Raw genomic sequence first — 22,765 nt, forward strand, 5'->3', positions numbered from 1 at the left:
TAGGAAGCTGTATAAATGTAATCATCTTCATCTTCACAGTGATGTGCTTAATTCCAAGTAAGTGTTCCCTGACACATCACCTTTTAGGATTGAAGACCCCCTCTGCACTACATATTTAAAACAGCATTATACCACTTTCACTGTCATGGCTTTCCCCTAAAGAATCCTGGGAACTGTAGTTTGGGGGAAACCGTGATGGTTTAAAGTGGTATGATACTGCAGTAGAAGAAGAAGAAGAGGTTGGATTTGATATCCTACCCTAAGGAGTCTCAAAGCGGCTAACAATCTCCTTTCCCTTCCTCCCCCACAACAAACACTGTGAGGTGAGTGAGGCTGAGAGACTTCAGAGAAGTGTGACTAGCCCAAGGTCACCCAGCAGCTGCATGTGGAGGAGCAGGGATGTGAACCCGGTTCCCCAGATTACGAGTCTACCGCTCTTAACCACTATGTGTAGTGCAGATGAGGCCTAAGTGATTTTGTGGAAGTCTTTGTTTGTATTTCTAAGCTCCTGCCAAAAATAGCCCCAAATAGAGGCTCAAGCCCACTATCACTGTATTCTTTTCCCTCCATCAGGGAAATGGCAACAAGGATTAACACAGAATGTAATGGTTGAGATTAGTTTCTTTCTACATGTAACTGAGGGATTTAAGAATATTATCCCCACTGTATATATTATACAAATATTGTATAGAAAATATTTTTGGTCTATCACTATATAACCGTACTACATTATAAATATTTTTGATCAGCAAGCAGCACTCTGCTTTGTAAAATAAATATTAAATATCATGGTCTGCTATACCATATTGCTTTAGTTAAACTTAACTGATAACCAACTACTATCAGGGTTAACATGTGAAAACTACAATTTTCAAAACATGCCAAAATGTGAGGAGCATGCACAGAGACCTAAAAGCAATAATAACTTTGATAAACTTCATCCAGAAGTATAATAACAGCTCTCTTCAAATAACATAGCTATGTTATCTACAGTTTGTAAACACAAGAATATTTTTTTATCACAATATTGTTCACTGAAAATATGCACTTAAGTATATATACAAATTGATAGCACGAGGGACTACTAGCAAAGTCTGTATGAACAGAAATTATTCATCAGTACACACAAATTATGATAAAATCCTGCTATAATTGAAGTTGATATTCAAGGCAATTCAACTCTTTAAGTGCAGTATATGGGGAATAAATAGTTGTATGATGAAACAAGATTTGTGCTGTTTTGTTGGAATACGCCTAGCCACATCCCTAAAAATGCTGTATTGTTTCATGGGCCCTGAGTATTGCTGGCTTATGGCTTTGCAGTATGTATGATTTTCTCTCAGCAGTATAAGACTTTTTTTGGTTATTTTCTAAGGCCGCGATCTTAAACACATTAAACTTTGAGAGATTCACTTCTGAGAAAACACTCTAAGGATTGCGCTTTAAGGCTGTGATCCTATGCATACTTACTTGGGTTGGGAATAAGTCCCACTGAACTCACTGGAACTTGCTCCTGAGGAAATGTGCACGGGATTGCACTGTAAGTTTCTTGCCTTGAAATTACCTTCGCGTTGGTAGCTACTTAGCCAATTGTATTGTTGCAAGAGCAAGTCAGCGTCAAGGGCTGCGATATCAGACTGAGACAGGATTTTGTGTAGCTCCTTGTGTATTTGTTGGCTTAGCTTCCCATTATATTGTGGACTTGTTATATTTGCTAGACTTATGTATTTCTTTGCTGAAATTTTATTTTCTGTATACCCAACAGATCCTGACTATGGTATGCTTTCTATATTCATGTCACAGAGGTGGGAAGCTCACACTCTACTGAATACACCTGGGGCAATACAGTTGTACCTTGGAAGTTGAATGCAATCTGTTCCACAAGTCCGTTTGACTTCCAAAACGTTCGAAAACCAAAGCGCGGCTTCTGATTGGCTACAGGAAGCTCCTGCAGCCAGTCGGAAGCTGCAGAAGCCCCATTGGATGTTCGGCTTCCAAAAGAACATTCAAAAACTGGAACACTCACTTCCAGGTTTTGATCATTCGGGAGCCGATTTGTTTGGGTGCCAAGGTGTTCGAGATCCAAGGTATGGCTGACTTCAGAAAGTAAGAAGTGGAAGCATAATATGTAATTCTGCTAAGAGCCTTCCTTTTTAATAAAGACAAATCCATAAAATGATTTTACAGCTTCGTCATCTATATTTTTTTAATGTGCACTTGGGCCTCCTTTACTTGACCACGTGGGATTGCCTTAGGAGATAAGCTGCTGGACTGGACACATTCCCTGTAAATTCTATTTTCTCCTCCAGTCAACAATTTGAATATAATATAGTATAGTGGTGGCTGTTTGCCTTGGCTGAGGAATAAGAGTTCATACACAGACTAGTACTGAAATGATATTATGTAAAGAGGCGGACAGTGGCACTTCTCCCTGAAATAAGTTACATGGCACAACATCAAAATGCAGAGAGATCAAGGGGGAGAAGCTGCTTTCCCAGCCCCCACAGAATATTTGTAACATTTAAAAACAAAGTGTCAGGGGAGGACATTATAAGCAAAGCTAGGACCACAGTATTCCTAGCAAATTTTAAATCTGTAGAAAAGCAATAGGTATTTACTAACATGTACATATTTGGTACTAAAACAATAGCTCAGCTCTAATAAAAAATGCTTGTACAATATTTCATACTTTTACTCAAGAATTCTACATTTAGTTAAAATAGCTGGCTTTACTATGATCTGAAGATTGTTCCTCATGAGTCACAAATGGCCATAGCGCCTAAGGGGATGATTAACACACCAGGATGCAGGAATTATACATCACAAATAGGCACACAATATATGGCAAAGACTAATAACCCATTTTCTTTAAGAAAGCATAATTAAAACACATTATATTACTTAAACTTCTATTTAACTACACAGAGAAGCAACCTAGTACATTTAAGAATTTAACCTGGGCTGAAATCCTAAACACACTTTCTTGACAGCGAGTCCTACTGAACACAAGGGACTTCTAAACAAATGTGTAGGCTTGGATTCCTACAAGATCTTGCGTTGTTTCAGTCTGTTTTTGCAATTTTAGGTAGATGTTACCCATTCCTGAAAAAACTGTACAATATATAGTTGTTTTATTATTAATTAATTTGTATACCGCCAATGGTGGCGATGGGGGCGGGGCACAATTTGCACCAGTTCTACTTCACTCCCTTAGCATCCTGAGAGCAGAACATCACCCACAGGGAGCCTTAGATTCAACCCAAGGGGATATTGTTTAATATATTTTATGAAACCAAATGTAGCTCATCAGCAAAGATTATTTTCTTATCCTATGAGGACCCGTGCAATAAGAAGCACCCATCTCTGTTGCAGGATTTTGCAATTTTACTATAGCTGAGGATTAGAATGAGGGGAGAAAACCTGTTGCCAAAGAGGTAAGCAAAGGCAACAATTTCACCTGCCTACACTGGGAAACAGTGACCTAGAATTGAGGTGGGGAACCTCTGGCCCTGCAGGTGTTGATGGACTAGCACCTTTCATCCCCAGCCAACAATGGCAGAGTTCCCATCTCTTAAGGGCACTTTGCCATTATGAGTTAGTCCTTGCCAGGAGGCTACAATGGAGCTTGATTCCTGCAAGGTACGTAAAATGGGCTTTATTTGAATGTCTGCTACCTCCTACACTCCATCTTAAGACTCTTGCTGGGCGGCTTTCTCCCAGGTTGTTGCCACCTAACCTCATGAAGAATTCTGGGGAGCTCAAAACCCGGCATGCTCTTTTGTGGCATTTTGGTTGGCCTAATAAAGACATTGCCCTAATATGAATTTCTGGAATATGTCAAACATGTTTGACAGTTTTACTTTTCTTATTGCCTGCCTTCCCCAAAATAATGTGCCAATGTACCATAAAAATATACTTTTCGTGTGCTTTTAAATAATGCATTGTTCACATTTCTCCCCCACTTGCACTTCTCTGAAATCCAAATTTGCATTTTGTCCTTTAACCAATCTACCTTGTGGAAGACAGAACGCTGTCAGTTTTCGTGAACTTCATTTAACTTCCCATAATTCATCTGAATTTTGATTCCTTTTCAGTTTTGTAAAAATGCCAGACCCTTTTCTAACCTTTGAATAAAAATGCTACCTATTATTTATAAACCACATGCTTCCCTTCCCAAGCCCCAGAATATATATGTGTGTGTGTGTGTTAAACCTGCTCTCCCCACCCCGCACCCTGCAACGTTAAGGCTATCTCATTAGTGGCAATGCAGAAATGGACATATTCTAAAATCGCTTTCCTTGATAGTGAACTGAAACAGTGCCTTTATCCTGTCCCGGCAGTGGAACATGTTCCATTTTACACAAAGACACTGAAGAGGGGGAATTCAGCTTGGTTAGGCTGTAGCAAGTCAACCAGGAAGCAAACTGTCCCTGAGAAACCTTCATACAGACTGTAAACACTTTCCAGTTCCCGGGATCCAGCCTTAAATTCTTCAGTAAACAAGAATTCAGCAAACCTAAGGGAAAGAAGAAACCAAGACAAAAAAGAGAGAGTTACTCTGTACAGTAACGTCAACATGTTGCTATTTCAAGCCGGATTCAAAATTGTCCTCAGTTTGGAACCAGATTTAATCAAATATGTTCTTATGTGTTATGGACAGATTCATTTCCTGGCTGTGTGGTCGGCTGCATCCAGACCATTTTTAAACCACCCCAGACCTCACACATGGAGCGAACACTGGCACTGCTGCATTGTTGCAAACTCCTCAGCCCACCAGAACCCACTAACTTCAATGAAAGAGTATGGCAGCAATATAACTGCTAGCACATTCACAAAGCTAAGCTATGTCTTGGTATGGTTTCAAATTGGATGGGGGACCACATGTTGCAATGTGGAAGTTGGACTAGGTGACCTTCTGGATCCCAACTTGAGCTCCATAGATCTGGGCGGGAGGGGGGAATCACAAAACTCCATTAAGGATAGTGGTGTCTTGGTTCCCACGGGAAAAAACCTCAGGTTGCAGTTTCTACCAAAACCTTTACTACTCTTTTTTTAAAAAAATAATCTTTATTACTTTTAAGACTTACAAGAAAAGAAAAAAGAAGAAAAAAGGCGAGAGAAAAAGACAAAATAGAACAAAGAAGAAAAAAGAAAAAAAGAAGAAACAATACAATACAATATATAAGCAATACAAAACACAACCTTAACATACTAAACAAAACAAAACAAAACAACAACAATTTAAAAACATATACCATACCATTTCATTACTCTTTCATTCCCTTATTTCATCGACCTCCTCATACCTCCCTTTTTGTATTCCACTTCTGTTACTTGTTTCAGCAATTCCTTTCCATCTTTCTCTATTTTTATCATTATGAATATCTTAACTTATTTTTAACCTTAGTTTCCATTAACACTAAAGTACTTGTTGTTGTTGTTTAGTCGTTTAGTCGTGTCCGACTCTTCGTGACCCCATGGACCAGAGCACGCCAGGCACCTCTGTCCTCCACTACCTCCCGCAGTTTGGTCAAACTCATGCTGGTAACCTCGAAAACACTATCCAACCATCTCATCCTCTGTCGCCCCCTTCTCCTTGTGCCCTCCATCTTTCCCAGCATCAGTGTCTTCTCCAGGGAGTCTTCTCTTCTCATGAGGTGGCCAAAGTACTGGAGCCTCAGCTTCACGATCTGTCCTTCCAGTGAGCACTCAGGGCTGATTTCATTAAGAATGGATGCATTTGATCTTCTTGCAGTCCATGGGACTCTCAAGAGTCTCCTCCAGCACCATAATTCAAAAGCATCAATTCTTCGGCGATCAGCCTTCTTTATGGTCCAGCTCTCACTTCCATACATCACTACTGGGAAAACCATGGCTTTAACTATACGGACCTTTGTTGGCAAGGTGACGTCTCTACTTCTCAAGATGCTGTCTAGGCCTGTCATTGCCCTTCTCCCAAGAAGCAGGCGTCTTTTAATTTCGTGGCTGCTGTCACCATCTGCAGTGAGCCCAAGAAAGTAAAATCTCTCACTGCCACCATTTCTTCCCCTTCTATTTGCCAGGAGGTGATGGGACCAGTGGCCATGATCTTCGTTTTTTTGATGTTGAGCTTCAGACCATATTTTGCACTCTCCTCTTTCACCCTCATTAAAAGGTTCTTTAATTCCTCCTCACTTTCTGCCATCAAGGTTGTGTCATCTGCATATCTGAGGTTGTTGATATTTCTTCCGGCAATCTTAATTCCAGCTTGGGATTCATCCAGCCCAGCCTTTCGCATGATGAATTCTGCATATAAGTTAAATAAGCAGGGAGACAAAATACAGCCTTGTCGTACGCCTTTCCCAATTTTGAACCAATCAGTTGTTCCATATCCAGTTCTAACTGTAGCTTCTTGTCCCACATAGAGATTTCTCAGGAGACAGATGAGGTGATCAGGCACTCCCATTTCTTTAAGAACTTGCCATAGTTTGCTGTGGTCGACACAGTCAAAGGCTTTTGCATAGTCAATGAAGCAGAAGTAGATGTCTTTCTGGAACTCTCTAGCTTTCTCCATAATCCAGCGCATGTTTGCAATTTGGTCTCTGGTTCCTCTGCCTCTTCTAAATCCAGCTTGCACTTCTGGGAGTTCTCGATCCACATACTGTTTGAGCCTTCCTTGTAGAATTTTAAGCATAACCTTGCTAGCGTGTGAAATGAGTGCAATTGTGCGGTAGTTGGAGCATTCTTTGGCACTGCCCTTCTTTGGGATTGGGATGTAGACTGATCTTCTCCAATCTTCTGGCCACTGCTGAGTTTTCCAAATTTGCTGGCATATTGAGTGTAGCACCTTAACAGCATCATCTTTTAAAATTTTAAATAGTTCAGCTGGAATACCATCACTTCCACTGGCCTTGTTATTTGCAGTGCTTTCTAAGGCCCATTTGACTTCACTTTCCAGGATGTCTGGCTCAAGGTCAGCAACCACACTACCTGGGGTGTACGAGACATCCATATCTTTCTGGTATAATTCCTCTGTGTATTCTTGCCACCTCTTCTTGATGTCTTCTGCTTCTGTTAGGTCCTTACCACTTTTGTCCTTTATTATGGTAATCTTTGTACGAAATGTTCCTTTCATATCTCCAATTTTCTTGAACAGATCTCTGGTTCTTCCCATTCTGTTGTTTTCCTCTATTTGTTTGCACTGCTCGTTTAAGAAGGCCTTCTTGTCTCTCCTTGCTATTCTTTGGAAATCTGCATTCAATTTCCTGTATCTTTCACTATCTCCCTCGCATTTTGCTTGCCTTCTCTCCTCCGCTATTTGTAAGGCCTCGTTGGACAGCCACTTTGCTTTCTTGCATTTCCTTTTCATTGGGATGGTTTTCGTTGCTGCCTCCTGTACAATGTTACGAGCCTCCATCCATAGTTCTTCAGGCACTCTGTCCAGCAAATCTAAATCCTTAAACCTGTTCCTCACTTCCACTGTGTATTCATAAGGGATTTGACTTAGATTGTATCTTACCGGCCCAGTGGTTTTTCCTACTTTCTTCAGTTTAAGCTTGAATTTTGCTATAAGAAGCTGATGATCTGAGCCACAGTCAGCTCCAGGTCTTGTTTTTGCTGACTGTATAGAGCTTCTCCATCTTTGGCTGCAGAGAATATAATCAATCTGATTTCGATACTGCCCATCTGGTGATGTCCATGTGTAGAGTCGTCTCTTGTGTTGTTGGAAAAGCGTGTTTGTGATGACCAGCTTGTTCTCTTGACAGAACTCTATTAGCCTTTGCCCTGCTTCGTTTTGATCTCCAAGGCCAAACTTGCCAGTTGTTCCTTTTATCTCTTGATTCCCTACTTTAGCATTCCAATCCCCTATAATGAGAAGAACATCCTTCTTTGGTGTCACTTCTATAAGGTCTTGTAAGTCTTCATAGAATTGGTCTATTTCAGTTTCTTCAGCACCAGTGGTTGGTGCATAAACTTGGATTACTGTGATGTTAAAAGGTCTGCCTTGGATTCGTATCGAGATCATTCTATCATTTTTGAGATTGCATCCCTGTACAGCTTTCGCCACTCTTTTGTTGACTATGAGGGCCACTCCATTTCTTTTACGGGTTTCTTGCCCACAGTAGTAGATGTGCTGGTCATCCGAACTGAATTCGCCCATTCCCGTCCATTTTAGTTCACTGATGCCCAGGATGTCAATATTTATTCTTGCCATCTCATTTTTGACCACCTCCAACTTACCTAGGTTCATGGTTCTTACATTCCAGGTTCCTATGCAATATTTTTCTTTACAGCATTGGACTTTCCTTTCGCTTCCAGGCATATCCGCAACTGAGCGTCCTTTCGGCTTTGGCCCAGCCGCTTCATCAGCTCTGGATCTACTTGTACTTGCCCTCCGCTCTTCCCCAGTAGCATGTTGGACGCCTTCCGACCTGAGGGGCTCATCTTCCAGCGTCATAACTTTTATATGCCTGTTGTCTTTGTCCATGGAGTTTTCTTGGCAAGGATACTGGAGTGGCTTGCCGGTTCCTCCTCCAGGTGGGTCACGTTTGGTCAAAACTCTCCACTATGACCTGTTCATCTTGTGTGCCCTGCTCGGCGTAGTTCATAGCTTCTCTGAGTTCTTCAAGCCCCTTCGCCACGGCAAGGCAGTGATCCATGAAGGGGACTAAAGTACTTATTTATACTTAATTCCTTATAACATTTCTGCTAAAGCCATAAAGTTTCATTCCAACAATTTTCTAACACTCATTAATTTTACAATATTTCTATATATAAACTTTAAACTTTCCCAATCTTCTTCCACCATCTCTTTTCCCTGGTCTCGGATTCTGCCAGTCATTTCCGTCCATTCCATATAGTTCATCAACCTGGAGGTCTTCTTTCCGAGGCTCTTAAATCTTTTCCAAGTCCCTTCTGCAGTTTTTCTTCATATTCTTTGATGCTGAAGATGCTGAAGAGCAGGTCTCGGGGGGCCCCCGACCCAACCATGCCCCCATTCCCTCTCGACAGACCAGCCAACTCTCCACAGCTAGAACCAAGGTCCATACAATATCTCAAATCATGTTTCAAGGCTCCTCCAGATCCAAAGGCCCCCACAACTCCAATCACCTCCTGACCCAGATTCAGGGCCCAAAGGTCAGTAAATCCCTGCATGAAAGAGTCTATCCAACCTTCCTTCTCCAGTCCAAGCAGGGCTCCAATTTTCAAATTCTGACTTTTTCTATATTCATTCATAAAAGGCCTCCACTTATAGTCCTCGATTTGCCTCTGTAAGGCTGGGGCTCCCACTTGTATTACTTTAGGTTCGACAACAACAACTTTCTCCTTCGTTTTCTCCCCAGTTTGTCCTGTCAAAGTAGGTTCCTGTGTCAAGTCCTGAACAATTTCTGTATTGATGATCACTTTTTGTCCCAAATTAATCACTTTTTGTCCCAAGTTCTCAAGCTTAGTAGTCATAACATTCATCTTCTTGTGGAGCTGTTCCAACGAATAGCTTATCTTACATAATACAGTCACTAAGGCTCCTTCTGTCAACATTCTTAAAATCCAAGGTCAATCTCTGATTCTCACAGTTCTTATCTTGCAGCTGGAAAAACCCCAGCTCCACTCTTGTAACAGTTTCAAAAGCTCCCTCTAGAGGGAAACAGTCTCCACTTGTATCAATCCTTTCAAACACAATTTAAATTATAAAGTTAGTTTCAATTTTCAGTTACTTTTCCTCCTTTTTAAACGCAGAAGGGGACCATGGAAACAATGTATTTCTCTTATTTAGCCATCTGTCAACATACTTTCTGTTCACAATGAACTCTCCCAAGACGTCAATCTTACTGGCAGCCCGTTTCCAGGTTCAGAGCAGTGGTAATTTGATTTTTCACTCTCTCCTGCAGGCTCGCTAGGTCCAAAATTTCCCCCCTCTTCTCCTGCTTCCAAGGGGGGTTTAATAGTTTTAACCGATGGAGATTTAATCCTTTACAAAAGACTTTCCAAGGCTTTAACTTGCAACGTCTTTGCTTCAATCTGTTTACAAAAGAGGAAGGCGGACTTCCTGTTTAAAACCTTCCCGTTTCGATGCCAAATTAATAAATTTAAAGATCCAATTTTCTGTTCTACTCACGGGTAGTTGTTTAAAGTCAAATTGTCCACAGGAAAAAGTCAGCGCTCTCTGGCAACAGCGATGTGGCTTCACTCCATGAAAGAAGCAGTCAATTCAAAGCACCGCGCCGCTCACCCCACTTCGCTCCGGATCCCCAAATCAGGGTTTCCTCGCGAGTAGGGGAGGCGCAAAAGGTGCCAGCCGAATCCCAGGTTCACAAGCTTCTCCCGCCTGTGATTTCAGTGGGTCTCCGCCTTCGCTGTGGTGGTCAGACCCTGATTTCCACGGAGCAAATTCCTCCCGATTGGAGGAACTCCGCCATTGCCTTGAGGCGCCAACCCGGAAGTCCCAAAACCTTTACTACTCATATCTCTATAATACAAAAGCAAAGTAACACACACATCCCCACCCACGATGAACCAGCAAATGTGTAATTTGTTTTTAGGGTTTTTGTTTTTTTGCAATTATCATGAAATGCATCCAAGACCAAGCCTTCAAAGGATGACTCTCTTTGGGATGAAAAGCTGTCCTAGCTTCCACAGCTGTGGTGCAACCTTCAAAAGCATCCTTATGTGTCCTTCCTGCCTTAATTTGATGCAGAAATTAAGAAGGTGCTCTTGGCTGATCGTAGAGATAGCAAGAAATAAGAGTTGAGGTTTTCTATGGTGAAAAGAAGCCTATGTCTTGATATGATTATTAATACTCATAGCTACTTTCCAAAGCCAAACTACAAAATACTACTTCAGAAACTTTAAAATACCAAGATGTAGATAACAATCCATCCATCTATCTATCTATCTATCTATCTATCTATCATCTATCTATCTATCTATCTATCTAAAATTTTCCAGTGTCATTCCAATAGCCTCATTATGACAATATCAATTTTATCCAGTTAATACAATTATTAATACCAATTATTCAAGTGTCAAATTATATAATTTAATTAAACTGGCCCCCTCACATGCTAGAGTTAATGAGTTCATTCTTCTGCATTCCAAAGTTTTGATAATTTCCATCACATTCCATTCAGATATAATAATCTCTTATATAGCAGCTTCAACCTTGTGATTTCTATTCATGTTGGTATAACAGATAATTTGTAAAGTTTCAAGTGAGGAACTATAGCTATAATCCTTCTTCTTTCCTGTGTGTGAAAGTTTTTGCCATGATGTTTCCCCATCCATATATGGTGTTGTATTGTTCATTTCTGCAACTGTTGATGGTTCCCATCATGCCCCAGGAGAAGCTGTTATCTCACAGTTTCTAAAAGTCACTGCATCGCTTCATCCCGTGATTCGACTTCCATAAACAAGCCGACTTCACCATTTTTCCAGCCTAGGAAGAAGGGTCTGAATCCAGACTGCAGATAGTTAATCCAAAAACATCTATAGTGGTACCTCGGTTTAAGAACAGTCCGGTTTAAGAACGATTTGGTTTACAAACTCCGCAAAACCGGAAATAGTGTCTTGGTTTGAGAACTTTACCTTGGTCTAAGAACAGAATCCGAATAGTGGAAGGGCACCGGCAACAGGAGGCCTCATGAGGGAAAGCATGCCTCGGTTTAAGAATGGTTTTGGTTTAAGAACGGACTTCCGGAACAGATTAAGTGCGTAAACCAAGGTACCACTGTATTCCCATAGCTGGTAGACTCCTTTCCTCCCTGTCGCTGATTTATGGCCAATTATCATTATCTCGAATACATTCCTTTGTGGATAATGGAGGTTAGGGAGGACTTTGCTCTATAGTTTCAAAGCATATCGTTTCTCCCCCCCCTTCCCTCTCAGTTCCTTTCTCTCACACACAGTTCCAATTTTGTTAAATTCCATATTATATTCCAATTTCTTCCATCCTCACTTGTGCGGATATTTTTAATAAAACTTGCATTCTGTTTTTTTTTTTTTTTTATAAATTTTTTTATTGCTTTTTTCCAGAATCTAAATCCATCATCAATAACACAACAAAAGCGGTTTTACAGAAAGAAAAAGAAATTAAACAAGAAAAAATTCATTTTTCGAAGTCTTTTTTTTTTTTTTCATCATCCACTGGACTTCCCCATCTCCTCCATCCCTGCATTCTTTATAATAAATATAAACAGCAAATTAATACCTTGTTTCCTGTGTTTTTGTATTTTCATCTAATTATTCACTCTGAAATTAAAACTTTTCTCAATCATTAACTTTGTTTCTATCAACTCCGAATTTCAATACTGAAGCATATTTACCTCAAACCTTAGCAAATTTTTAACATTCATATATCTTATAATGTTTTTGTAAATAGTCCTTAAATTTTTTCCAATCCTCTTCCGCAGCCTCTTCTCCCAGGTCTCGGATTCTGCCAGTCATTTCGGCTAGTTGCATATAGTCCATCAGTTGTGTGTGCCATTCTTCCAGTGTGGGTAGCTCCTGTGCCTTCCAGTATTTAGCTATGAGAATTCTTGCTGCAGTCGTTGCATATAGAAAGAAGGTTCTGTCTTTCTTAGGTATCCTCTGGCCCACAATGCCCAAGAGGAAGGCCTCTGGTTTCTTCTGAAAGGTATACTTAAATACCTTTTTCAACTCGTTATAAATCATTTCCCAGAAGGCCTTCACCCTCGGGCATGTCCACCAGAGGTGGTAAAAAGTTCCTTCAGCCTCCTTACATTTCCAACATTTATTATCAGACAAATGGTATATCTTTGCAAGTTTGACTGGGGTCATGTACCACCTGTACATCATTTTCATAATATTTTCCTTTAAGGCACTACATGCCGTAAATTTCATACCGGTGGTCCATAACCTTTCCCAGTCCTCAAACATAATGTTGTATCCAATATCTTGTGCCCATTTTATCATGGCTGATTTGACTGTCTCATCTTGAGTATTCCATTTAAGCAGCAAGTTGTACATTCTTGAAAGCACTTTCGTCTTAGGTTCAAGTAATTCTAGTTCTAATTTTGATTTTTCCACCTGGAAACCAATTTTTTTATCTTTTTTAAAGATCTCTAAAATTTGGGCATAGTGAAACCAGTCTCGCACCTTCCCTTTCAATTTTTCAAAGCTCTGCAACCTCCAAGTGTCACCCACTCTTTCTATTATTTCACAGTATTTTGCCCAGCCACCCCCCATATTAAGTATTTTTGTGGCTTTAGCCTCCATCGGTGATAACCACCTCGGAGTCTTGTTTTCAAATAAGTCCTTGTATTTAGTCCAGACAGAAAACAGAGATTTCCTTACAATATGGTTTTTAAACAACTTATGAGACTTTACCTTGTCGTACCACAAATATGCATGCCACCCAAAAGCATTGTTGAACCCTTCCAGATCTAGGACATCAGTGTTTTCTAGCAAAAACCAATCTTTCAGCCAGCAGAGGGATGCAGCTTCATAATACAACCTTAAGTCCGGCAGGGCAAAACCCCCTCTTTCCTTTGCATCTGTTAATATTTTAAATTTTATTCGGGGCTTTTTGCCCTGCCAGACAAACTTCATAATGTCCCTCTGCCACTTTCCAAAACATTCCACTCTGTCCACGATCTGTAGGGTCTGGAACAGAAACAGCATTTTTGGCAATACATTCATCTTTACTGCTACAATTCTTCCCAACAAGGAAAGTTTCAATCTTGACCAGATTTCTAGATCCTTTTTAATTTCAGACCAACATTTTTCATAATTATCTTTAAACAGATTCAAATTTTTCCCAGTCAAGTTGACCCCCAGGTATTTCACTTTATTAACAACGTTTAGTTCTGTTTCCTTCTGAAACCCATCTATTTCTAAAGGTGTCAAGTTTTTTGCCAAAACCTTAGTTTTTTGTTTGTTTAACTTGAATCCCGCCACCCGACCAAACTCAGAAATTAATTCCAATACTCTTTTTGTGCTGGACACCGGCTCCTGTAATGTCAAAACCAAGTCATCTGCAAAGGCCTTCAGTTTATATTGTTTTCCTCCGACCTGTATTCCTTCCACCTGCTGATCCTTCCTGATCAAATTTAGCAAAACCTCAAGGACAGAAATAAATAGCAAGGGTGATAGGGGGCACCCCTGTCGTGTTCCTTTTTCAATTTTAAACTCTTCTGTCACCACATTGTTTACTATCAATTTAGCCTTTTGTTCTGAATATATTGCATCTATGCCATTTTGGAACGCCCTTCCCACTCCCATCCCTTCCAAATTCTTCTTCATAAATTTCCAAGATATATTGTCAAAGGCCTTCTCCGCGTCTATAAATATCAAAACTGCTTTTGTATTCAAATTTGTCTGTAGAAGTTCCAGAACGTCAACAATGTTCCTAGTATTATCTGACAAATGCCTGCCAGGGAGAAAGCCTGCTTGGTCTTTATGAATAACTCCATTTAAGACTTTTTTCAATCTATTTGCCAAAATGTCAGCAAAAATCTTGTAATCCACGTTTAGGAGTGAGATGGGACGGTAGTTCTTAAGTTGAGTCTTTTCAGATTCCAATTTTGGTATCAAAGTGATGAATGCCTCTTTCCACGATTCTGGTGCCCCCTTCCCTTCCATAATTTGATTACATACCTCCATCAATGGCTGAGTCAGGTATTCCTTCAATATCTTATAGTATTTGGAGGTAAGTCCATCTGGGCCCGGGGATTTGCCTAGTTGCATGTTCTGAATGGCATTTTCGATTTCCTGTTGGGTTATTTTATAATTCAGGTCAGTTTGTTTGTCTTGTGTTAGTTTTTGTAGGCCATAGCTTTTTAAAAATTTATTTATTTCAGTCTCCACTTGGGGTCCTTGGGAAAACAATTTTTTAAAATATCTCTGGAAACACTTTCTAATTTCCTCTGGTTTCTGAATACATTCTCCTTCAACCTCTAGATTGGTAACAAAGTTCAGTTTTTGTCTCTTTTTCAGCTGCCATGATAGCAGCTTCCCACATTTATTTGCCGATTCAAATGATCTTTGTTTCATCTGTTTGATTTTCCATTCAACTTCTTGATTTATCAGTTTTGCATATTGTGCTTGATGGAATTTTATTTCTCTCAAAACTTCTTTTGATTTTGGATTTAGTCTCAACTTTTTCTCTCCGTCTTTTATCCTTTCCAAGATCTTGTCCTTTTTACCGTTCCAGAGTTTTTTCTTAATAGAATTCTGCTGTATCAGAAACCCTCTCATAACAGCTTTGCTTGCGTCCCAGATTGTTTTTTTTTCCACCGAAGTGTTCAAATTTAGTTCAAAGTAGTCTTTCATCGTCTTTTGGGCCTTCTTCACTATCTCCTGGTCTCTAAACAATGCATCATTCATTCTCCATCTGAAGGATCCAGCTGGTGTAAGTCTCAAGTCCATTTTCAAGGGGTTATGGTCGGAGCAAGTTTTAGGGCAGATCTCTACTTTTTTGGTCTTGGGTGCCAGTCCTCTAGATATCCAGATTTGGTCGATTCTTGTCCAGGATAGGTGGGCCTCAGAAAAGAATGTTCCCTCTCTACCTAGGGGGTTCTTTGTCCTCCAGATATCAATCAAGTCCATATTGTCTGTGAGTTCAAAAAAAGTCTTTGGTAGTCTGCCATCTTTAGTCACATTTTGATTTTGTGGCTTATCCATGTGTGTGGAGACAACCCCATTCATATCTCCCATCAGAATGATGTTATTATAGTCCATATGGTCCAGCATTGTCTCATGCAGCTTCCCATAAAATTCAGATTTCCCCTCATTTGGGGCATAAATTCCAATTATCAAAAATTTTTCTCCTTGTGATTGTATTTCGATCGCCAAAATTCTTCCTTGTTCATCTTTGAACACAAATTTTGGTGCTAGGCTCTCCTTTGCATATATCACGACTCCCCTTTTCTTTTCTTTAGCTGATGAAATAAATTCTTGGCCTAGTCGCTTGTTTATTAGCACTCTTCTGTGGAGCCTAGTCACATGGGTTTCCTGGAGACAAATGACGTCTAGTTGTTCTTTCCTCAAAATGTGAAAAATCCTTTTCCTTTTTTCAGGGGAATTTGCCCCATGGATATTCCAACTAAAAAGCTGCAGAGACATCCTGGATCAGCTTGTTAGCCGATGGGGTTGTCTCCCTTCTCGTCTATGTCTGGAGGTGGATCTTTTGTACCAGGCGTGGGGGGTGGCCAGGTACCTGCTGTCCCTTTTCGAAGGTCCTCCCCGTGATCGTTTAGGAATTTTTCTTGCTCTTCTGCTGTTCTGATTCTCACCTTCTTCCCTTTCAAATTAAAAGATAATCCTTGGGGGAATTCCCACCTGTAAGGGATTGTGTTGTTTCTTAATAATCTTGCCAGATCCTTGTATGTAGTTCTTAAGTCCAACAATTGTTTTGGTATGTCTCTGAAGATTTCTGCTGTCTTTCCCTGTATCACCAATGAGTTTTTAGAATGTAGGCCAAGTATGTTGTCTTTTTCTTGCTTGTATCTCAATATGATCAAGCAATCCCTTGGTTTATCTTTCTTGGCCACTCTTCCCAATCTAAAAGCGGTGACGATTTTGAAGTCTTTCTCTTCTGCCAAACCCCAGAACTTGGATATTTCTGCAGTCAAAAAGCCAGCCAAATCTTCCTTTTCTAGTTCTGGAATATTTCTAATCCTAAGATTACTTTCCCGGTTTTTCAGCTCCGCCATAGACAGATAGGCCTGTTGTTCAGTGACCTGTCTACTCAGTGGTCTTACTTCCCCTCTTAATTCCTCAATCCTTTTTTTGTTTTGGTCTGCTTTCGTGTTTGCGTCCTCAGCTAATTTTCGGTTCTCTGATATAGTCTTTTCAAAATTTCCTATCGCCTGTGTGTTTTGAGCAACTTGGTCTGTCAACTTATTAATCGTTGCTGTAACCTGGTCAAATTTAGCCGCTTGTTCATCAGCTTTCTTATTTAATGCTGCCAGTTGATCCAATATTTCTTTAGAAATAGGGTCTAATCCTCCTGCAGCCATATCCTCCAAAACTGGCTGTTTAAATTGTCCTTCTTGCAGACCTGTCACAATTGGAACAGATGATCTACGTGGCTGCACAGGCAAAGTTGATTGCAATAGTTCAGTTTGTTTTGCTTTCTTGGCAGCCCTTGTTTTTCCTGCCACACTCATTCCACAACTGTCTAGGTTTCAAGGTCAAATTGTAAATCCCATGGGAAAAGCAATCATCCAGGCAAAAAGATTTCCAAAACAACCAGCAGTTCTCAGAGGTTTATATTTCCACAATCCAGCAGGGGGAGCTCCCCAAAAGTTTCCACCATTTAATTCCCAAATATGGTAAAATCCAAAATAAGGGGGGGAAACCCTCTAAATTCACTTTAAACTGCAGATGATAAAGGTTCTTTGCGAAGGTGTGAACAACAGTTCCTTTTTTGTAACTGCAAAGTAGCCCAATGTAACTTTATGTCTCTATACACAGTTGCCACAGTCTGATGTTACTTTGTATCCAGGCAGCCCGTGAGCTGGGGCTTATAACTTTATAATCCACAAAATATAGAGAGGTATAGCACAGTCTCACAATCAAATCCAAACTTGCAGGGTAAGTTCCAACTTCTTTTAAACTCCTTTCAACGCTTCCGCTTTAAAAAAACTTTGCTCAGTACTTTAAACAGGGACGGAAGACTGACTTCCTTTTTAGCGTCTCCCGCTTTCAGCCGAAATTCACCAATTTGATGTCCAAATAAAGCCTCAAATTTCTTACTCACGAGTTTGTTGTTTCCAATCAAATGTTCAAAGAAGAAAGGTCAGCGCTCATCAGCAGCAGCCGCGCGGCTTCGCTTCCGCGGAAAGAGCGATGGATTCACAGCACCGCTACCCCCTCCACGTTCCGGAGCCCCTTACGGGGTCCCTTCTGCGTATCCGAGGTCGCTCCTGGTGCCCGCCGAATCCCACGGCCACGGGCTCACTCTACCCGTGGTTTTCCTAAACGGGTCGTCGCTGTGCCGCAGCGCACGACCCTTTTCCGCGGAGCCCCTCTTCAACAACTGAAGAGGACCGCCATTGCTGTTTCGCGCCGCCTCCGGAAGTCCTCTTAATAAATTAATGTTAAATTCCATATTATATTCCAATTTCTTCCATCCTCACTTGTGCGGATATTTTTAATAAAACTTGCATTCTGGGGAGGATTGCCATATCATAAATGTAGAAAAAAGCTTTAAATAAGCAAACCGTGGGCTCCCCTGCCTCTTTCACCGAATGAAATCTGCTCTCAGTCCAAACCTTTTACATCCTTGGATCCTTGGGTTGTTTTCGCTGTTTTTAATTTCATCATCTCTGGCACATGTCTGTAGTGTACTCCAATTAAAATCCAATTAGCAGGAAAACCTGTGCTTCCAGGAAGAGGATGGGGGGGTGGTCACAGCAGCCAGAGTGCTCCATGCACTCAGTGCCTTTGCTTGCCCTCGCATTCCATGGGGAAGCAAATGCCAGACCACCAGGCAAACTGCAGGTGAGAGCCTGGTTCCTCTTCCATTCAAAGAGGAATGCAGATAATGAAATTTCCCCATCCATTTCTGATTATCTCTGTCTGTCTGTCTCCCATGGTGTTGGGGAAGACTCCATTCCTAGCGCACCAGAAACAGGAAGCTGTAGATAACAATCCTTTGTCCTGTTTCTTCCGGCTTATCTGGCTTCCTATTCCGTTGGAGTCAAGAGGGCTCCAAAAGCCTCATGGAGGAGCTATTGTGCTATTCTGAATGACACCAGTAATTGGGTCTATCACTTTAGTTTTGCTTAAAGTGACAACTGATAGGAGTCAGCACCTTTGGCAAAAGAATGTTAATGTTGTTTAATAGCCGTGAATGTTTCCTGAATAGGCAATTCACCTTCAGAGGAGGAGACAGAGAGAGCTGTGAATTGGCAGTTTTGAAGAGACCACAGAGACAGAGGCTGAGATGGAGAATGAACTGTGAGTTGGCCCAAGGTGAAGTACTTTGGGGTGCAGGGTGAGGGATCTGGTGTGGTGAAGTGGATCTACTGACTTGGAGGAGTGCCTGTTTGCTTCCATGTGTATGCACTGCTTTTATATTTTTGAATAACGAAAATATCACAGAAATGCCATAACATCCTAGTGCTCTCTCATTCAAAAGAAACTAAACAGTTGCTCCTCACTGCTTGGAGTATTAGGGCCAAGCCACATATGGCATTAAAACTGTGTTATTGCATTTTATTTGCATGATTTTATTTTATTTAAAAAATGGAAATAGCTGTCGTGCATGTATGTGGGGGGGGGGAGGGGGGAGAGCAATATCACTACCTCAGAAAGTGATCCTACAAATTGTCTTCTGCTGTGATCCCAATTAAAAACATGTTCTTCTACCTCCCATGTTGCTATTTGCATTGGGAGGAAAAGCTCCTATTGATGCCAATGCAAAATAGCAGTGTCCAGGGTTTTTTTTTATTAAAAAAATAGTATTACAGCTGGGGGGGGGGAGTTTATACTCTCTCCCCACCTCTGCTGCTAGGAGACCCCTACAGCAGCTATTTCCATGTTTTAAAAAATTCACAAGTCCATTAAATGGAAAAATGCTTTTAATGGTACTTCTAACTTGGTCCTTAGGGAGGCATAACAGTATTTTAGGTCTCTTCTCTTCACTGCTGAGAAATCAGTCTGAATACAACAGGGACGTTGTTACCTCCAAGAAGCTTAAACTTAAAGGAGCATTAAAAAGCAATATGATCTACAACAAAAAAGTGTGCCGAACAAGGATTACACCAATATTCAGAGGTTCTGTTAAAGAACAAACCTTTGTGCTCTGTAGATGTACTTAGAATTTCCAGTTAGCCTGTATAGGAGCAGGAACACGTAAGCACTGCCAGCCACTCCATGACATATTCCAGGTCCTTTCTTCAGTAGTCCCTTCTGCCAAGTTAGTTCTCCACAGCGGATACAACTGTCTAGATATTGGGGCTTCTTAGAAACTAAGTATGCTTTTGCAAACATGTATGCAATGCCTAGGAAAATAGCAAACCAAAGAAATATTGTAAGTACCAGTGAAGAAATGAATAATGGAACAATTACTACATAAGATCATATGTATTCTCTCCTTCATATTTATAGGTGTGAAGTGCAGGTTAGTTGACTGGTAACAGGAATAATCACTGTTTTTCTGTTTTAAAAGCCCACCCCTGCCCACTCAGGTATCTTATTTTATGACTGAATGATATAATTCATAGTAGGATGGATAGACAGATAAGATGTATTCTGAAGGCACAAGAAGAGCCAAGCAGGTCTAGCCAGTTACTGCCTGGGAACCATGATTCCACGAGAAAAGAAAAGCTGAATATAAATGTAAGAACATGCTTAAAATTAAATCAAATCCCCAGCTATCCTCACTAAAGTACTCTGCTTCACTAACCTGCTTCCCTATTGCAGCCCTCCAAGTGATGCTGTACTACAATGCCCATCATCCTTGGCCATTGGCCATGCTTGCTGTGGCTGATGGGAGTTGCAGTTCAGCAACATCCACAGGGCGAAATGTTCTCCACACCTTCCCTATTGCCTACTGCAATTAAGGGGGGGGGGGAAACACCTGCCAAGATGCTTGTTTGCAATCTAAATTATGGGCAGGAAAAGGTGGGATGATAAGGAGGGGCTGGTAGCATAGATGATAGCAAAGATCACTGGTGGGCTTTTAAAATAAATAAAAAAGGCTTGGGGGGAGACAATTTGCAGAAGGTGGGATTTAAAGAATGTATGTGTTGCTTACATTGCTGCAAATCCACTAGACATGCAGCAGTGCACAATTAAGCAGTTTATCAGGCTGGTATTACATTCTGAGCTGCATTACTATATACAGAGCGGATGTTGTAAAAGAATGAATAGGGCTGATCACAAATGTGATTGACCCTGTTTGATTCTTCATGAGTAGGTTTTAGTCCCAGAAGGACCATGATGCTCTCTGCATCAATTTCCACCAGAAAGAAGTCCCTCAAAGGATGCTCCGGATTCTGGTAATGCAAGTAAACTGTCATAGTCACATGAACAAGTTATGCTGCAATGCATTTAGATTTCTAATGGCTGCAGTAGCAAAGGAATCTCCATGTGTTTTGAGAGCTCCCTCCATTGTCTGATCTTCTAGTCACTTCAGTAATACAAAATATTTAAGTAAGAGCGTAACGTTAAAAATGTGGCAGCCTCACATGAAATGTTACGAATGGATAGAATTTGGCTTGTTTCTCAGCAAAACAGCACTGGGTGAAATTGTGTTTTAATGACTAATTTCTGGCATCTATTTCACAGCATCTACATTGAGAAGAACCTGGAGCGCCATGACACCAGTGCACAAGCTCATTCTCCCGTTCAATCATCTCTCCTAGTTCTGGAGGCCAGTTGCAATTCTGCTCTTGATCCATAAGAAAGTCAACACTCTGCCATACTAGTTCCTGATCAGCAGGCGGAATATATTCATAGTAGGAAAGCAGCATCTGTAGGATGGATGAAAGGCCGTGAGCAGCTCCTGTGAAGAACAGAAACAGTTACAATAAAGTAGGTAGCGGTGCACTGAATTTTTGCAGGGTTTTGCATCTTGGAGGAAACCTGCTGTTGGGTGGCTCAAGCTCCACTCAAAGGCAAGCCACCTCTTGCAAAAGAAAAGGTACATTTTGTGTCAGACATTGCACAGTGTGAACCCTCTCCCTCATTTGACAAATGATTTAAACAAGAGAATGGAAGGGACACGGATCAGCTCCTGGCAAAGGGCTTGCCAACAGAGATGAGGAGGATCCTTCAGAGTATCCTGCAGCGAGTAACCTTCAAAGTGGCTTTTGTTATTTTAAAAAAGAGCTCAACATTTTCACCCCTGTCCTCGCAAGACTGCTGATATGGTGCCCTTTTTTTGTAAGGGTGAAAAGCTTTGCCTAACAGAATTTACCCTGTTCTGGCTCACCACTAAAGACAAGATTTCTGCTTGCATATATATCAATTTTTATACAATATTTCCTAGTATGTCTTTCAGGACAAAAACCCCCCAGTTGAATGTTTCTAGATCTGACTATTTTCGAGCCTCATCCTCACCTATTGCTCATGTAGACCACTTCATAGCCAGGTTTGTTGTTTTGACTCCCTAGTATAAAATAATTCTTACTGATGATCCATCTGAACACTTGACAGCAAAAACAAAGGATGTGCATTTGGTCCATACAGTACTTTTTTCTGGGGGGGATGCAGGGGTACGCGTACTCCTAAACATTTTGTGAATCTAAGTTTGGTCTCATTGAGGGGCAGTATTTCAATATGAGTAGGAAAATGAGAGTACGCTTAAACATTTTTAAGGGAAAAAAGCACTGGGTCCTCATAGATAGATAGATAGATAGATAGATAGATAGATGATAGATATAGATAGATGATAGATAGATAGATGATAGATAGATAGATAGTCTGTATATTATATTTCTTGGGTGCACAGATTTGATATCTCATAGTGGAATTCTATGCATGTCTCCTCTGAATCAAGCCCTGTTTAGGTCAATGGAACTTACTCAGGCTTACTCTTAGATCCTGCACCATTAAAATGCAATTGAAATTTGCTAGAAAATCAGCAGGAATACACCTAGAAGCTTTAATTTTAAGGTCTCTACTCACCAAGGTATTCTGTTCCATAGTAAGAGTACATGAGTGGAACTGGTTTTCTCTTCCTCAGAGCATACTGTTTCCCAGACTCTAACATTGCTTGACAAATTGACTTGATTTGCGGTGGAGTCAACACCTAAAGGGAGAAAAACCCATCAGACGTGGTAGGCGTGAAATGTAATTTCTAACATTTCATCCTGAG

At 40.8% G+C, this 22,765-nt stretch overlaps 1 protein-coding gene across 3 annotated transcripts in view; it reads right to left on the reverse strand.

Moving 5' to 3' along the window:
- LANCL3 (LanC like family member 3) overlaps positions 1–22,765 on the reverse strand; it is a 186,058-nt gene that overhangs the window by 143,973 nt on the left and 19,320 nt on the right. Inside the window, exons 2-5 of one of the 3 annotated variants that reach the window (XR_008330235.1) lie at positions 22,576–22,699; positions 21,242–21,451; positions 19,739–19,946; positions 3,421–4,516 (exon numbers count right to left, since the gene is read on the reverse strand). Coding sequence is in view for 1 of the 3 variants with exons in the window: in XM_053386945.1 (XP_053242920.1) it covers positions 4,357–4,516; positions 19,739–19,946; positions 21,242–21,451; positions 22,576–22,699 (702 nt within the window). In the remaining 2 variants the exon portion in view is untranslated. Of the gene's footprint in view, positions 1–3,413; positions 4,517–19,738; positions 19,947–21,241; positions 21,452–22,575; positions 22,700–22,765 lie in introns of those variants that run through there. The other 2 variants (XR_008330236.1, XM_053386945.1) reach the window with 2 other exon arrangements.

The sequence above is a fragment of the Podarcis raffonei genome, chromosome 4 (assembly GCF_027172205.1).
Source record: "Podarcis raffonei isolate rPodRaf1 chromosome 4, rPodRaf1.pri, whole genome shotgun sequence".
Taxonomy (NCBI): Eukaryota; Metazoa; Chordata; class Lepidosauria; order Squamata; family Lacertidae; genus Podarcis; species Podarcis raffonei.